At 43.1% G+C, this 19,233-nt stretch overlaps 1 protein-coding gene across 1 annotated transcript in view; it reads right to left on the bottom strand.

Annotated features, from left to right (window-relative positions):
• Window positions 1-9,989: 9,989 nt before the first annotated feature.
• CAPN13 (calpain 13) overlaps window positions 9,990-19,233 on the bottom strand; it is a 114,385-nt gene continuing 105,141 nt past the window's right edge. The window contains 7 exon segments of the mRNA XM_049904030.1: window positions 9,990-10,016; window positions 10,781-10,836; window positions 11,970-12,098; window positions 14,502-14,577; window positions 17,270-17,338; window positions 18,907-18,962; window positions 19,042-19,099. Of these exon segments, the coding sequence (XP_049759987.1) occupies window positions 9,990-10,016; window positions 10,781-10,836; window positions 11,970-12,098; window positions 14,502-14,577; window positions 17,270-17,338; window positions 18,907-18,962; window positions 19,042-19,099 (471 nt within the window).

Consider the following 19,233-nt stretch of genomic DNA (forward strand, 5'->3'; position numbering starts at 1 on the left):
CTTTGGAAATCTATTTGGCGTTATCTTAAAAAGTTAGAAATAGAACCACCATACAACCCAGAAATCCCACTCCTCGGAATATACCCTAGAGAAACAAGAGCCTTCACACAAACAGATATATGCACACCCATGTTTATTGCAGCTCTGTTTACAATAGCAAAAAGCTGGAAGCAACCAAGGTGTCCATCAAGGGATGAATGGGTAAATAAATTGTGGTGTATTCACACAATGGAATACTACGCATCGATAAAGAACAGTGACGAATCTGTGAAACATTTCATAACATGGAGGAACCTGGAAGGCATTATGCTGAGCGAAATGAGTCAGAGGCAGAAGGACAAATATTGTATGAGACCACTATTATAAGATCTTGAGAAATAGTATAAACTGAGAAGAACACACTTTTGTGGTTACGAGGTGGGGAGGGAGGGAGGGTGGGAGGGTTTTTTTTACTGATTAGTTAGTAGATAAGAACTGCTTTAGGTGAAGGGAAGGACAACACTCAATACATGGAAGGTCAGCTCAACTGGACTGGACCAAAAGCAAAGAAGTTTCCGGGATAAAATGAATGCTTCAAACGTCAGCATAGCAAGGGCAGGGGTTTGGGGACCATAGTTTAAGGGGACTTCTAAGTCAATTGGCAAAATAATTCTATTATGAAAACATTCTGCATCCCACTTTGAAATGTGGCGTCTGGGGTCTTAAATGCTAACAAGCGGCCATCTAAGATGCATCAATTGGTCTCAACCCACCTGGAGCAAAGGAGAACGAAGAACACCAAGGCCACACGATAACTAAGAGCCCAAGAGACAGAAAGGGCCACATGAACCAGAGACTTACATTATCCTGAGACCAGAAGAACTAGTTGGTGCCCAGCCACAATCGATGACTGCCCTGACAGGGAGCACAATAGAGAACCCCTGAGGGAGCAGGAGATCAGTGGGATGCAGACCCCAAATTCCCATAAAAAGACCATACTTAATGGTCTGACTGTGACTAGAGGAATCCCGGCAGGCATGGTCCCCAAACCTTCTGTTGGCCCAGGACAGGAACCATTCCCGAAGACAACTCATCAGACATGAAAGGGACTGGACAGTGGGTAGGAGAGAGATACTGAAGAAGAGTGAGCTATTTATATCAGGTGGACACTTGAGACTGTGTTGGCATCCCCTGTCTGGAGGGGGGATGGGAGGATACAGAGAGTTGGAAGCTGGCAAAATTGTCATGAAAGGAGAGACTGGAAGGGTTGACTCATTAGGGGGAGAGCAAGTGGGAGTACGGAGTAAGGTGCATATAAACTTATATGTGACAGTCTGACTTGATTTGTAAACGTCCACTTGAAGCTCAATAAAAGTTAAAAAAAAAAAAAGACAAATAAGGGCAGTATATAACGATTAAAGGGACAATCCATCAGGAAGACATAACCATAATAAGTATCTACGCACCCAAGACAGGGCTCCGAAATACATAAAACAAACTCCAAGAGCACTGAGAAGAGAAATTGACAGTTCTGCATTAATAGTAGGAGACTTCAACACACCATTCTCAGTAAAGAACAGAACATCTAGAAAGAAACTCAACAAAGATCCAGAATATCTAACGGCCACAATCAGCCAACTTGAACTCATAGACATATATAGAACACTCCACCCAACCGCTGCAAAGTACACATTCTTTTCCAATTGCACATGGAACATTCTCCAGAATAGACCACATCTTAGGCCACAAAGCAACCCTCAACAAAATCCAAAACATTGAAATAATACAAAGTATCTTCCCTGATCGTATCACCATCAAAGTAGAAATTAACAACAGGAAGAACAAAGATAAAAAATCAGTTATGTGGAAACTGAATAACAGGATAATAGAAGAAATCAAAGCTGGAATAAAAAATTCCTGGAATCAAACGAAAATGAAAATACAGCATACGAAAACCTTTGAAACACAGCAAAGGCAGTGCTCAGAGATCAATTTATATCAATAGATGCACATATCAAAAAAAGAAGAAAAAGGACAAAATAAAAACATTGGCTACACAACTTGAACAAATAGAAAAAGAATAGCCACCAAAAGAAAGTAAATAACAAGGATCAGAGCAGAAATAAATGAAATAGAGAATAGAAAAACAATAGAACAGATCAACAAAATGAAAAGTTGGTTCCTTGAAAAGGATCAACAAAATCGACAAACCACTGGCCAAACTGACAAAAGAAAAACACAAGAGAACACAGATAACCCAAATAAGAAATGAAACAGGGGGCATTACAAGAGACCCAACTGAAATAAAAAGGATCGTAACAGAGTATTATGAAAAACTATGCTCCAACAAATTTGAAAACCTAGAGAAAATGGACAAATTTCTAGAAACACACTACCTACCCAAACTAATACAAAATGATGTTGAAAATTTGAAAGCTCAGGCCCAGGTGGCTTCACTGGACAATTCTACCAAACATTCAGAGAACACGTAATGCCAGTACTACTCAAACTATTTCAGAACATAGAAAAGGAAGGGATACTTCCAAATTCATTGTATGAAGCCAGACTAACCCTAATACCAAAACCAGGCAAACATACCCCCCAAAAAGAAAATTACAGACCAGTATCTCTCATGAATATAGATGAAAAATTCTCAACAAAATTCTAGCCAACAGAATTCAACATCATATCAAAAAAATAGTACACCACGACCAAGTAGGATTCAAATCAGGTATGCAAGGATGGTTCAACATCAGAAAATCAATTAATGTAATCCACCACCTAAAGAAAAGAATCACATGATCACCTCATTTGACACAGAAAAGGCATTCAACAAAGTCCAATGCCTGTTCCTGATTTAAAAAACTCAATAAAATAGGTATAGAAGGGAAATTCCTCAACATAATAAAGGACATCTATACAAAACCAATAGCCAGCATCATTCTTAATGCAGAGAGGCTGAAGGCATTCCCTTTGAGAACCGGAACAAGGCAAGGGTGCCCTTTATCACCACTCGTATTTAATATTGTGCTGGAAGTCCTAGCTAGAGCAATAAGGCAAGAAACAGAAGCAAAGAGCATCCAAATTGGTAATGAAAAAGTAAAACTGTCCCTATTTGCAGCTGGTATGATACTATACATAGAAAAACCTAAAAGACTCCATGAGATAACCACTGGAACTAATAGAAAGATTCAGCAGAGCAGCAGGATACAAGATAAACATATAAAAATCATTTGGATTCCTATACACCAGTAAAGGGAATGATGAAAAGGAAATCAGGAAAACAATATCATTTATTATAGCCCCTAAAAAAATAAAATACTTAGGAATAAATCTAACCAGGGATGTAAAAGATCTATACAAAGAAAACTACAAAACACTACTGCAAGAAACCAAAAGAGACCTACATAAATGGAAAAACATACCATGCTCATGGATAGGTAGATTCAACATTGAGGAAATGACAATTCTACCCCATGTTATCTACAGATACAATGCAATCCCAATCCTAATACCAACATTCCTTAAAGAGATGGAAAAACTAATCATTAACTTTATATGGAAAGGGAAGAGGTCCCAGATAAGTAAAGCAACTTAGAAGAAGAATGAAGTAGGAGAACTCACACTAGCTGGCCTCAGAATCTACTATATAGCTATGGTAAGTCAAAACAGCCTGGTACTGGTACAAAGACAGATAGATACATTGACCAATGGAACAGAATTGAGAACCTAGATGTAAATCCATCCACCTATGGTCACCTGATCTTCAACAAGGACCCATAATCCATCAAATGGGGAAAAGACAGTTTTTTTAACAAATTGTGCTGGCAAAACTGGATGTCCATCTGCACGAAAATGAAGCAGGGCCCATACCTCACATCATACACAAAAACTAACTCAAAATGGATCAAAGACCTAAATATAAAACCAAAAATCATAAAGATCATAGAAGAAAAAACAGTATCAACACTAGAGGCCCAAATACACAGCATTAACAAGATACAAACCATAACTAACACCGCAAAAACTTCAGAAGATAAGCTAGATAGCTGGGATCTTCTAAAAATTAAACACTTATGCTCTTCAAAAGAGTAAAAAGAGAATCTACAGACTGGAAAAATTTTTTGGCTATTACAAATCTGACAATGGTCTAATCTCTAAAACCTACAGGAAAATCCAACACTTCTACAACAAAAAGACAAACAATGCAATTTAAAAATGGGCAAAGGAAATGAACAGACATGTCACCAAAGAAGACATTTAAGTGGCCAACAGACACATGAGGAAATGCTCCCAATCACTAGCCATGAGAGAAATGCAAATCAAAACCACAATGAGATACCATCTCACTCTGGCGTTACTGGCACAAATCATAAAAACAGAAAATAATATATATTGTAGAGGCTGTGGGTAGATTGGAACTCTTATGCATTGCTGGTGGAAATGCAAAATAGTACAACCATTTTGGAAAATGATATGGCACTTCCTTAAAAAGCTGGAAATAGAAATACCATATAATCCAGCAATCCCACTCCTAAAAATATATCCTAGAGAAATAAGAGCCATCACAGGAACAGACATATGCACACCTATGTTCATTGTAGTGTTATTCACAATAGCAAAAAGATTGGAAACAACTTAGATGCCCATCAAGAGATGAATGGGTAAACAAACTATGGTACATACACACAATGGAGTACTATGCAACCATAAAGAACAATGATGAATCTGCAAAGCATCTCACAACATGGATGAATCTGGAGGGCACTATGCTGAGTGAAATAAGTCAATCACAAAAGGATAAATATTGTATGAGACCACTCTATAAAAACTCATGACAAGGTTTATACACAAAAAGAAACAATCTTTGATGATTACAAGGGAGAGAAGGTGGGGATGGGAAAACACTAAAAAGACAATAAATAAGTGGTAACTTTGGTGAAGGGCAAGACAGTACACAATACTGGGGAAGCCAGCACAACTTGAACAAGGCAAGGTTATGGAAGCTCCAAGTTGTTGTTGTTGTTAGGTGCTGTTGAGTTGGTTCTGACTCATAGCGACACCATGTACAACAGAATGAAACACTGCCCAGTCTGGCGCCATTCTCACAATTGTTGCTATGCTTGATACCACTGTTGCAGCCACTGTGTCAATCCATGTGGTTGAGGGTCTTCCTCTTTTTCACTGACCTTCTACTTTACCAAGCATGATGTCCTTCTCCAGGGACTGATTTCTCCTGACAACATGTCTAACGTATGTGAGACGCAGTCTCGCCATCCTTGCTTCCAAGGAGCATTCTGGTTGTGCTTCTTCCAAGACAGATTTGTTCATTCTTTTGGCAGTCCATGGTATATTCTCCATTCTTTACCAACACCACGATTCAAAGGTATTAATTCTTTTTCAGTCTTCCTAATTCCTTGTCCAGCTTTCCCATGCATATGAGGCAATTGAAAACACCATGACTTGAGTAAGGTGCACTTTAGTGCTCAAGATGACATATTTGCTTTTTAATTTTTAGCACTTTAAAGAGAGCTCTTGCAGACGATTTGCCCGATGCAATGCATCTTTTGATTTCTTGACTGCCGCTTCCATGGGTGTTGATAGTGGATCCAAGTAAAATGAAATCCTTGACAACCTCAATCTTTTTTTCATTTACCATGGTGTTGCTTATTGGTCCAGTTGTAAGATTTTTGTTTTCTTTATGTTGAGGTGTAATCCATACTGAAGGTCATGGTCTTTGATCTTCATCAGCAAGTGCTTCAAGCCCTCTTCACTTTTGGCAAGCACGGTTGTATCATCTGCATATCTCAGGTTGTTAATGAGTCTTTGTCCAATCCTGATGCCCCATTCTTCTTCGTATAGTCCAGCTTCTCGGATTATTTGCTCAGCATGTAGGTTGAGTAGGTATGGTGAAAGGATACAACCCTGACGCACACCTTTCCTTTAAACTTTGCAGTATCCCCTTGTTCTGTTCAAATGACTGCCTCTTTCTCCAAGTACAGATTCCTCATGAGCACAATTAAGTGTTCCAGAATTCCCATTCTTCACAATATTATCCATAATTTGTTATGATCCACACAGTCGAATGCCTTAGCATAGTCAATAAAACACAGGTAAACATCTTTCTGGTATTCTCTGCTTTTAGCCAGGATCCATCTAACACCAGCAATGGTATCCCTGGTTCCATGTCCTCTTCTAAAAAAACCCAAATCTGGCTTAATTTCTGGCAGTTCTCTGCAATGTACTGCTGCAGCCGCTTTTGAGAGATCTTCAGCAAAATTTTGCTTGCATGTGACGTTAATGATATTGTTTGATAATTTCTGCATTCTATTAGATCACCTTTCTTGGGAATAGGCATAAATATGGATCTCTTTCAGTAGGTAGGGCAGGTAGCCATCTTCCAAATTTCTTGGCACAGATGAATGAGCACTTCCAGTGTTGCATCTGTTTGTTGAAACATCTCAATTGGTATTCCATCAATTCCTGGAGCCTTGTTTTTCACCAATGCTTTCAGTCCAGCTTGGACTTTGTCCTTCGGTACCGTCAGTTCCTGATCATATGTTACCTCCTGAAATGGTTGAACATCGACCAATTCTTTTGGGTATGATAACTTTGTGTATTCCATCCATCTTCTTTTGCTGTGTCCTGCATTGTTTAGTATTTATCCCGTAGAATCCTTCAACATTGAAACTTGAGGTTTGAATTTTTTCTTCAGTTCTTTCAGCTTGAAAAATGCTGAGTGTGTTCTTCCCTTTTGGTTTTCTAACTCCAGGTCTTTGTCATCATAATACTTCGTCTTCTCAAGCCGCCGTTTGAAATCTTCTGTTCAGCTCTTTTACTTCATCATTTTTTCCTTTTCCTTTAGCTACTTGACGTTCAAGAGCAAGTTTCAGAGTCTCTTCTGACATCCATTTAGGTCTTTTCATTCTCTCCTGTCTTTTTAATGACCTCTTGTTTTCTTCATGTATGATATCCTTGATGTCATTCCACAACTCATCTGGTCTTTGGTCATTAGTATTCAACACATCAAATCTATTTTTTTTTTAATTTTTATTGTGCTTTAAGTGAAAGTTAACAAATCAAGTGAGTCTCTCACACAAAAACTTATATACACCTTGCTACACACTCCCAATTGCTATCCCCTAATGAGACAGCCCGCTCCCTCCCTCCACTCTCTCTTTTCATGTCCGTTTCACCAGCTTCTAACCCCCTCTACCCTCTCATCTTCCCTCCAGGCAGGAGATGCCAACATAGTCTCAAGTGTCCACCTGATCCAAGAAGTTCACTCCTCAACAGCATCTCTCTCCAACCCATTGTCCAGTCCAATCCATGTCTGAAGAGTTGGCTTTGGGATGGGTTCCTGTCCTGGACCAACAGGAGGTCTGGGGGCCATGATCACCAGGGTCCTTCTAGTCTCAGTCAGACCATTAAGTCTGGTCTTTTTATGAGAATTTGGGGTCTGCATCCCACTGCTCTCCTGCTCCCTCAGGGATTCTCTGTTGTGTTCCCTGTCAGGGCAGTCATTGGTTGTAGCCAGGCATCCTCTAGCTCTTCTGTTCTCAGGCTGATGTAGTCTCTGGTTTATGTGGCCCTTTCTGTCTCTTGGGCTCATAATTACCTTGTGTCCTTGGTGTTCATTCTTGATATGGTCTCTAAATTCAGGTGGGATATACTCAATGTCATACTTCGACTCTCGTGGACTTGTTCTCATTTTCTTCAAATTCAACTTGAACTTACATAGGAGTAATTGATGGTCTGATTTGCAGTTGGCCCCTGGCTTTGTTCTGACTAATGATATTGAGCTTTTCCATTGTCTCTTTCCACAGAAGTAGTCGATTTAATCCCTGTGTGTTCTGTCTGGCGACGTCCATGTGTATAGTCGCCGTTTACATTGATGAAAAAAATATTTGCAATGAATAAGTCATTGGTCTTGCAAAATTCAATTACGTGATCTTCGGCATTGTTTCTATCACCAAGGGCATATTTTACAACTACCAACCCTTCTTTGTTTCCAACTTTCACATTCCAATCACCAGTAATTATCAGTGCATCCTGATTGCATGTTTCATGAATTTCACACTGCAGAAGTTGGTAAAAATCTTCAGTTTCTTCATCTTTGGCCGTAGTGGTTGGTGTGTAAATTTGAATAATAGTCGTATTAACTCGTTTTCCTTGTAGACCTATGGATATTATCCTATCACTAACAGCACTGTACTTCAGGATAGATCTTGAAATATTCTTTTTTGAGAATGAATGCAATGCCATTCCTCTTCAAGTTGTCATTCCTGGCATAGTAGACCATATGATTGTCCAATTCAAAATGACCAATACCAGTCCATTTCAGCTCGCTAATGCCTACAATATCTATGCGTTCCATTTCATTTTTGACAATTTCCAATTGTCCTAGAGTCATACTTCATATATTCCACATTGCAAATATTAATGGATGGTTGCAGCTGTTTCTTCTTATTTCGAGTCATACCACTTCAGCATACGAAGATCCTGAAAGCTTGACTCCATCCACATCATTAAGGTCGACTCTACTTTGAGGAGGCAGCTCTTCCCCAGTCATATTTTGAGTACCTTCCAACCTGAGGGACTCATCTTCCAGCATTATATGAGACAATATTCCACTGCTATTCATAAGGTTTTCACTGGCTAATTTTTTTCAGAAGTAGACCACTGGGCCCTTCTTCAGTCTGTCTTAATCTGGAAGCTCAGCTGAAACCTGTCAGCCATGGGTGATGCTGTGGTATTTGAATATTGGTAGTATAGCTTCCAGCATCACAGCAACACAGAAGCCCCACAGTATGACAAACCTACATACACGTGGAGTTGGAAGCTCCATAGACACATCCAAACTCCCAGAGGGACTGAATAACTGGGCTGGGGGCTGTGGTAGGGACCACGGTCTTGGGGAGCATCAACTGATATAACAGTTTTTAAAGAAAATGTTCTACTTTGGTTAGTATCATCTAGGGTCTTAAAAGCCCATGAGCGGCCATCTTAGATACTCCACTGGTCTCACCCCATTGGAAGCAAGGGAGAATGAAGAAAACTAAAGACACAAGAGGAAGGTTAGTCCAAAGGACTAATGGACTACAACTACCACAGTCTCCACCAGTCTGAGTCCAGCACAACTAGATGGTAGCTGGCTACCATCACTGACTGCTCTGACAGGGATCACAACAGGGGGTCCTGAACAGAGTTGGAGAAAAATGTAGAACAAAATTATAACTCACAAAAAATGACCAGACTTACTGGCCTGACAAAGACCAGAGAAACCCTGACAGTATGGCCCCCAGACACCATTTTAGCTCAGTAATGAAGTCACTCCTGAGATTTACTCTTCAGCCAAAGATTAGATAGGTCCATAAAACAAAACAAGACTAAAGGGGCACACCAGTCCAGGCGCAAGGACTACAAGGCAGGAGGGGACAGGAAAGCTGATCATAGAAAACACAAGGTCAAGAAGTGAAGTGTTGACATGTCATGGGGTTGTTAACCCATGTCATAAAACAATATGTGTAGCTAGTTTGTTCTGTAAACCTTTACCTAAAGTACAAGGAAAAAAAAGCCCATGATTTGCCCAAAGCTGTATAGTGAAGTAGTGGTAAAGCCAGAGTCGGACCCAACTCTCCTTTCCCCAGCTCCTCATCATTTATGTGGCCCCACATATTGGCCTTTCTTGAGATGAATATCATCTTTTCTCTTTGTAACTTCAATTAAGAATTACATATCCCTCAGTCATTACTTTCAAGACACACCCTTCCATGAATGCCCACTGGTCCATGTGGCCTGGATGAAATCTGCAGCATTGGCCTTGATCCTCAGTGGCCCTGAGCAGCTTGGCCTTGGGCAACATGGATAAGGACTCTGTAATAACTGGGACACCTACTCCCAACTCCCTGTGGGAAGTTCCTGGAAGAGAAGCATAATTGTGCTACTAGGAGGAAATGATTCCAAAGCTGTATCTCACCTGAATTGTAGAATCTCCTCTGCTTCTTGTCTCAGGTGTACATGACGAGGTTTATCCACTGAAAAATAAGAATCATCATTATATTGGTGTTGTTAGTTGCTGTTGAGTCAATTCCAACTCTTGGTGACCTCATGTGTGCAGAGCAGAACTCCATAGGGTTTTCAAGGCTGTGACCTTTCGGAGGAGGCTTGTCTTCTGAGGCATCTCTGGGTGGGTTCCAACCACCAACCTTTCAGCTAGCTGACAAGCACTCAGCCGTTTGTTCCACCCAGGGATGCTTGTCATCATTATAACCAAAACATGTTAATACAGAGCCGGAATAATGGCACCTTCTCCCCCAGAATGCTCAGTCCAGTCTCATCACCCCTTTCCAGCTAATTCCAACCCAGGAAGGAGGTCTCAGTTCCCCACCACAGCACCTCTTTTGCTACTCCCTCAATAGTCAGGGAATGAAAAGTATTTCTGAGGTCAACCAGCTGACCAGGTCAGGAGGTTCTTTCCAAAACTCAGTGGCAGTAAGTTTAATTTACAGTGAGTTTTACTGGGCTGTTCTTCAGTTCCCTCTTGGATTTATGATAATTTCCACATAATCCTCTGCTTTATGAAGCTATTGGAAAAAAATAAAACCTGCCTGCCAAGGTTCTAAAGCAGGCTTGGCAGCCAACAATACATAAGGGCAGTAATTGGAGGCAGGGGGCCCAGCGGCTTGGCTGCCCTTTGATGAACTGCTCAATATCCTCAGGGAGAAAAATGCCCTCTGGAATCGTGCTAAGAAAGGCAGCCTGGGACTATGTCCTGTCCCCAAGACGGGGAGAAGCTCACCTCCATTTCTGTCAGGTGGAGTTCTTTCCCATCCTTGGAGAGGTTATGGAAGGCCTCTGAGATAAAGAAGGTAAGGTTTCAATGACTGAGGAGAAGAATCAGGACAAGGGAGGCAGGCCTGGGCCCATACTAAGATAAAAGCAAATGTGGCTATTCTGAGTAAAGCACTCTCTCACTCTCCAGTGACTCAGCCTAGCCTCCCCACCTCTTCTCTTTCAAGCCAAGCTCCACCCATCCATGCTCACCTCCTCAAAATAGCTCTCTTGTGATTACTTGGGCCCATACACCCCTCTTCCTCTTCCAGTTCCCTTATACTTTGAATCTCCCCACCCTCGGCCTAGGGGAGGTATAGCCTTCTCTTACTAAATATTTCATGGGCACAAGTTAGGGGCTCTCCATTGTCCAACTGAGAGCTCTCTGGGGGCAAGCCTTGTGCCTCAGGCTTCTCCCCTCCCCCACCCCCACACAGGGCTCTATTCTCTCCATCTCTGTTCATTGTCTCATTTCATTCATTGTCAGGCTGTGTTTTGTGGGGCCATGGGGTTTTGCAGAGGGGCTTATGTCAGGGAGTGGTGCGAGGGTTAAGAGATGGGGTTTGGGGACCCCCAGTTCTACCTCAGCACAGCAGCCCCATTTTGAGCCATATCATGGTCTTGGGTTTCTTATAAGATTTAATTTGAAACAAAGGGTTATGCTGCTAAAAAGTGTCAAAACCTCTGGCCTACATAGTTGGATTTCTGGAGCCACGGGAAAGAGTTCCTGCACCCATCTATTCACTTATCTGTGAAATTCCTTGACCAGAGACTAAAATCTTTCACTGCATGATTACAGAGTAGATTTAAAACATAAACACAAGTGGAAGAGGAAACACAGTGATTTAAAGTAACCCTTTTCCTGGGAGAGGGGCTGCACAGGGCAATGAAGAAGTGAGGGAACTGAGGTAGGGGATGTCCAGGGGAGAAAGGGTGCAGCAGGGTGGAGGGAGATATGAGCCTCCTGCTTCATTTTATGCTACAGTTGGTGCTGTCCTTCTCTAGAAGCAAGGGTCCTCACGCAAGAATCTAAGCCCACCTACTACTGAGGCCTTGCCCATGCTTGGGGCAGCAAGTTGCTGCTGGTCCCCCTGTGTCCTTTGGTCATTGTGAAGGTGTTCAGGATGTCAGCACTCCCCTCCCCAGGTAACACTCACTTTCCATGGTTTCAAGTTGTATCAGGAAGCAGACCAGGCTTGGGAAGCTGACCTTGCAGGCACTGTCGCTATACCGGAGGGTCATGAGATCCAGCAGCTCTCTGCTGTCAGAGATCCCTGCAAGGAAGTCTGGGGCCACAGGGTGAACTAGTGAGTGGTAGGAGACAGGGTAGGGCATAGTCCTCTGCTTCACAAGGTTTGAGAAACCTTCTCAGAAGACCTAGTGGCCTTCCTGCCACAGTTTCCGACTGAGCCTGCCTTGGTGGTCAACCCTTTTCTTTATTGCTGGCTGCTGGACTCCAGTAACACTGCTCCGTTGTCTCCCAAAGACTAGCTTAAGACACCCAAGACACTGGCTGTTCTTCTGGGGACATTCAGCCTTCACGATCATCTGATGGTTCCCATGTGGGATGGGAGCTGCCGGGACACTTGGATTTTCTTTCCAACCCTGCCTCCAACAGACATCTGTCTACTAATGACCTTGTAAAACAACCTTGCTCCCTCCCCTATGACTGTGTGTGGGTTTATGTGTGGATGCTGCTAGTGAGATCTCTGGAAGAGACGGGTCAGTCTTAAGGTTCATCATCCAGGGAAGAGGCTGCTCCTCAGAGAAGAGACCAGAACTCAGAAGGTAGCCTTAGGTGGACAGGAGACAGGTACCTTGCCCTCTTTGGACCTTGTCATCTTGCACATCTAGTTATGAGCTCCAGCGAGGCACATAGGGGCCACTACAGACTGGCAAAGGATCAGGCCTGCAAGCTCTGGTGAGTAAGTGGAAACTTGCAAGCCAAACCATCCATAAAGGGGACAAGCCTAATGGCCTGAGGGTTCTGTGTGACCTGAAACCATTAGGTTTCTCCTGAAGAATTAAGAAAACATTAATTTGAATGGTATTGAAGGAAAAAGGAAGCAGTCCGAGCTGCATTGACGGCACTGGAGGAAAACAAGGCTGCAGAAATTGACAGAATGCCAATTGAAATATTTCAACAAATGGATGCAGCATTGGAAGTACTTACCTATGCCAAGAAATTTGGAAGATAGCCCTCTGGCTAACCAACCGGAAGAAATCCATATTTGTTTCCATTCCAAAGAAAGATAATCCAACAAAATGTGGGAATTATCGAACAATATCATTAACATCACACACAAGTAAAATTTTGCTGAAGATAATCCAAGTGCGATCGCAGCAGTACATTGACAGGGAATGGCCAGAAATTCAAGCTGAATTCAGAAGAGGGTATGGAACAAGGGATATCATTACTGATGTCAGATGGGTCTTAGTTGAAAGCAGAGAATACCAGAAAGGTGTTTACCTGTATTTTATTGACTATGCAAAGGCATTTGACTGTGTGGATCATAACACATTATGGATAACATTGGAAAGAATGGGAATTCCAGAACACTTGATTGTATTCATAAGGAACCTGTACATAGACCAAGAGGCAGTTGTTTGAACAGGAAAAGGGGATACAGAGCGGTGTAAAATCAGGAAAAGTGTGCATCAGGGCTGTAACCTTTCACCATACTAATTCAATCTGTATGCTGAGCTAATAATTCAAGAAGCTGGACTTTTTGGACTATATGAAGAAGAATGTGGCAACAGAATTGAAAGAAGACTCATTAATAACCTGAGATATGTGGGTGACACAACTTACTTGCTGAAAGCATAGAGACTTGAAGCACTTACTGATGAAGATCAGAGACTACAGCCCTCAGTATGGATTATACATCAACATAAAGAAAACAAAAATCCACCCAACTGGACCAATAAGAAACATCATGATAAGTGGAGAAAATGTTGAGGTTGTTAAGGATTTCGTTTTACTTGGATTCCTATCAACACTAATGGAAGCAGCAATCAAAAAATCAAATGGCATATGGTATTGGGCAAATCTGCTGCAAAATACCTCTTTAAAGCATTAAAAGGCAAAGATGTCACTTTGAGGACTAAGGTGTGCCTGACCCAAGCCATAGTATTTTCAGTCACCTTATATGCATGCAAAAGCTGGACGATAAATAAGGAAGACCAAAGAAGAATTGATGCTTCTGAATTATGGTGTTGGCAAAGAATATATATTAAATATACAATGGATTGTCAGAAGAACAAATAACTTATGGACCTGACGGTATTATTATCATTAGCCCAAGACTGAAAGCTTTCTACCTGAAGCAGACAGATGCCATTTGATTTAATTTAACCCCCAAACACTCTGTAAAGAGAGAGCATCAGTCTCCTAGTAATTTTTTCACAATTAGAGCTGTGCCAGGAGAAAAGGTAATTAGGAAAATAGACTAGCACACAAGAACTCAGGTGGAGGAGGATGGTGTCTGAGCCGAGAGCCCTGGAGATCCACAGAAGTCAGTGCAACCCAGGGGAGGACACAGACAGGGACTCTGCCGCTCTTCTCTCTACGCTCTTCTGTCTTCCCAGCGTTGCTGCACCAGCCTTGCCTACAGCATGCTAGGGGGATGGGGGAGACACACACACACTCCACAGCCCCCAATCATCACATCTCAAAGGCCTACTTTTACCTGCATTCTCTATGACCTTCCACAGATCTGAGCTCAGGAGAACCCCAGAGCTCTTCTGAGTGTTCTGGAAAACATACTGATGTGGGAAAAGAAGCAAGAAACCTGTGTAAGTCCCTTGTCTGCCTGGAGCCAGGGAGGTCCTGGAAGTCCCTTTTCCATCCCTGGAGATTACTTCATTAGAATGTGGGTGAGACTCAGCTCAGAGGTAGTCAGGGCACAGAGCTGAGGACTGGGGAAGGCAGGTGTGGGTTATACCCCCTGGAGTCAACCATTCTGGCTGCCAGCCTGAGGGGCTGTGGATTCCTCTTCCCAGGCCCGTGGCTTTCCCAGCCTTACTTCTTCCTCTCGTCATCTTCACTCCCTAGACTGGGCACCTTGTATTTGACACTTAGGGCACCTTGCTGCTTTTGAGGGAGGTACAGATCTCTCCAGAAGAGAATCTGTATATGGTAGCCATTAATAGTACAAACTTTACAATCAAACTGCTTGGATTTAAATCCTGTTTGATTATTTACCAGCCATGTAACGCTGGGCAACATACTCAATCTCCAGGCTCAATTTCCCCAACTGCAGCATAGGGCTAATTACAGGGCCTACGTCAGAGGTCTGTCATGAGGAATAAGTTAGAGTTTATAAAGATCTTGGGAGAGTGCTGTGCACAGAACTGCATCATGGACCCAAGCCAGCTGCAGAATGTAATAACAGTAGCACCCAACTCTTGTACAAGGCAGCTCTCATATTTATACGGGACTTTTCTACGTCTAATTCTCATTGTAGTCCTGATCATCATTCCTACTTCACAGATGAGGAAACTGGTGCTATGGTAGGTGAATACCAAGCCTTGGATTATACAGGTAAGTGATGGAGGCTGGACTGAATCCCCAGAAAAAGCAGTTGCTGTCAAGCAATTTATGTCAAGCAATTTATGAGTCATGGTGACCCCATGTGTGTCAGAGTAGCACTGTGCTCCACAGGGTTTTCAATGACTGATTTTTCAGAAGTAAATCACCAGGTCTTTCTTCCAAGGCCCCTCTGGAAGGACTCAAACCTCCAGCCTTTTGGTTCATTTGCACCACTCAGGGACCTGGACTGAACTCAGGACTCCTAAATTTGGTCTACCCATAGCTACCCCATAGGATCTGATCCAAGGCATAATACCTCCCAAGCAGGTGTGTGACCAAGGCTGACTGTGGGAGACAATGATTGTGAAATGGCATCTTGAGGACTTTCCCTAGCTTACTTGGTTCTCAGTCGGTATAAGGAAAGACCTGGAGTGTTCTTAAACAGGTATTCACTCATTCATCCCATTATTCATTTGTTTGTTCTTTGACTCAGTATTTGTGGGCTAGACCCTGTGGAAGGCACTGAGGAAAGAAGATGAATACAATGGAGTCCTCTCCTGGAGGACGCTGCAATCTAATGGAAGGTGGACATGTCAGCCATCATAGGGCCAGGCATTGAGCTCAGTGACTCAAGTAAGGGAGTAGGTAATACATCATGGCATTTTATTCAGTCTTTTAAAATGATGTAGAAATAGTTAGTGACATGGCTAGACATCTGACATATTGGTAAGTTTTTTTTTTTTTAAGCAGGTTATGCTTTTATCTAAATATGTATATGTGCGTATGTATGTAAAAAAAATTTTTTTTTATGTATACACATATGTGCATGTGCACATATTATAGGACAAATTCTGAAGAATATTCTCTAGGTGTTAATAGTATTTTTTAGTTGGAAAGATCATGTTTACTTTCTCCAATTTATTTCTGCCTGTTTGTATTTTCTGTTTTTCTGCTATGAACAGGCAGGTGTTATTTATAATTACAAAAAATAAGACAACCCAGTGTAGAATGCCTAAATGTGGATTCATGAGTTAGGAACCAGAGGGAAGGAAACTGACTGGGTCCTAGGGGTGAGCTGGACCCTCAGGAAAGCCTTGGCAGAGGGAGTGTGTTTGAGGCTGGGCCTCACAGTGGGGTGGCCACTGGCCAGTCTTGGAATGGGGGGAAGGAGAGCAGAAGAAGCAAGGGCATGCGCTTAGAGAGAATAGTGAGGGTCTTGTGGTTGGGGTATGAAGGAGTGAGCGGGATGAGGGAAAGGGCTTCTCCTGGACCCAAACTTGGAGAGGCCTGTGTGCCACTCTGAGGAGTTTAGACTCTTCTGAGGTCAATGAGGAGCCCCTGAGACCACAGATCACATCTGTGTACTTGACAGATCCTTCTGGCAGATGGATTGGAAAGGGAAGAGACAGGCTAGCAGATAGGGGGATGTTGCAATGGACCGTGGGAGAAATGAGGAGGGAAAGGCTAGCTGGTGGTTTCGGCTACAAGCCACAGCGACCTTTCTCCCCCAAACTCTAAAGCATTTCTATTCTGCCACTAATCGGGCATCACCCTGTCTTCCTAGTTTTGCATACGCGCCTTTCCTGACAAAATGTGAGCTCTTCCCGAGGCAGGCATGAGGTGCACTTGTCTTTTATGCCCCTCAACCCTGGTGTAAGGTTGGGAACACAGTAAGTGGTACAAATGGCTAACACACTTAGCTACTAACCAAAAAGTTGGAAGTTTGAGTCCACCCACAGGTGCCTTAGAAGAAAGGCCTGAAGATCTACTTCCTAAAAATCAGCCACTGAAGACCCTATGGAACACAGTTCTACTCTGACACACATGGGGTCGCCATAAGTCAAAGTCGACTCCACTCAACTGGTTTCATTCTGCATTAGTTCTAAACTGGCCTGAGTAAGAGCCCAAAAAGAACATGTCACATACCTGGCAGTTGACAAGGTGCCTCCACAGTCTTTTAAATTCCTCTTGGTCAAGTCGTTCATTCACTTTCAGCTGGATGGAGTGTTAAGAGTTAACCAGTCTAGCATGTAGCTGGTCCTGCCGGCTGACTGGGGCCAATTCCATCCATCAACTAGTAACACCAGCTGGCTCCTGGCTGCCTCTGGAGGGACCTGGCTTTGGTTTATTTTACAAAGAAAAATGGACAGTAAGAAGGAAAAGGAAGCCACGAGAAAGGGGGGAAAATATCCCTTGCACCTGGGGGAGGTGGGCCGGCCCAACACACAGCCACCAACTGTTAGAGTGGGGTCCCTGGTAGGGGACAGTGGGCAGGAGCCTGGGGAGCTCATTGCAGCTCTGGAACCCTCAGAGATAGGTGTTTGCTGAGTGTGTGCTGTGTGAACATGGATGGAACTTTTCCATCAAACCTAGCCCTGGTCACTCCATGCAATAGGTTCAATGACAACAACGAAAGGAACATAATCAACCTCTGAGGAACTGGAAGGGCACTGGTGGGTGAGTAGGAGGATAGAACAGAGCTGCTTTGCAGGGGCCTGGCAAACATGACCTCCCCTAGAGCTACCTGCCCCAGATTTATCTACAGGAATGGGCAGTGTCTTAGAATGATTCAAACCATGGCCAGCAGAGACAGGGCTGATTTATGATTTCATCAAGAAGCCCTCTTGCTCTGCAATTGCCAGCATCACTCTTCCAGTTAAGTTTTCTGGCAATGAAGGTGCTAGGTGTTCTGCCTCACTCTCTGGGGAGCTGCCAGGGAAGCAGCAGACTTATACACATGTGAGCTGGCCTTTCCCTGCCTGCAGAAGCTGGGCAGAGGGGAGTGGCAGGGGCAGAAAGGCCCACTAGAGAGGGGAATGAGTGCAGGGTGGAGTTGGGAGTTCCAGCCTTGATTCTGGGCACTGCCACTGGTAGCCGTGCAACTTGGGCAAATCACTGAACCGCCCCAACCCCAGAGTCCTCATCTTCAAATGCAGGATAATAACCATAATAGTAAAAACGGGGTGAAATTACTGTGTAGACTGAAGGGTTTTCTATAAGTTTTGGTGATTGTTAACTTTATTGGATTGTGGGCTTGTTGAGTAAGGAATTTAAATAGTGAGGACTCCTCTAAGGGCAAGGGTGAAATGAAAAACAGTTCCCACTCTCAGCATAGAATAATGTAAGATCCTGGACTTTGGACATTGAACCCCCCAGCTTCAAATCTGGGCATGGATCCTGGCTAGCTGTGTGATTTGGGCAAATTATTTCACCTCTCTGAATTGTTTTCTCCACTGTATAATGGAATAATACTTCTATTACAGGGGTTGTTGCCAGCATTATAAAGAAAAAGATATATGCACCAGCACAAATCTTGGTGCACAACAGAGACTTGCTAAGTGGAAACCATTGCCATTGTTGCTGTGGTTGCTCTGAATAGTTAGTGAGTCAGTGGAGAACGTGCAGAAACCCAGGCTCTTTGGTGAGCCCTTAGAGACAAGGAAGAACAGAACACATTGAGAGTGAGGGCTCCCTAATGTCCTAATGAGACCCCCAGGAAGGTCAAAGAACAGATGGGCTCATAGAGCTGGGCGAGGATCTGGGAGGATAACTTCAAAGGATACATCCATCAGAGCCACGATGCCCCAGCACTTATCCAAGAAGAAGTCCCCTGGAGGTCCTGAGGAGTGAAGAATGAGAAGGACTGCAATGACAGTGAGGCTGGCATTGGGCTGGCCCAGCAGTGGGGATGACCATACCTTTTAGGAGTTCCTGATTGAGTAGGCTCTGAAGCTGGGTAGTATCAATGTCTAGCCCCTGTCCCAAAAGAGGAAGGAACGTAGGACAAGATCAGTCCTCAGGGCCTGATGACCACACCTGCCTGCCTCTCTGTAAGTGCGCTCAGGTTTCTAACACTTAATTCCTACAACTGCACATCTCACAGGACCCTG

Source organism: Elephas maximus, chromosome 12 (assembly GCF_024166365.1).
Source record: "Elephas maximus indicus isolate mEleMax1 chromosome 12, mEleMax1 primary haplotype, whole genome shotgun sequence".
NCBI lineage: Eukaryota > Metazoa > Chordata > Mammalia > Proboscidea > Elephantidae > Elephas > Elephas maximus.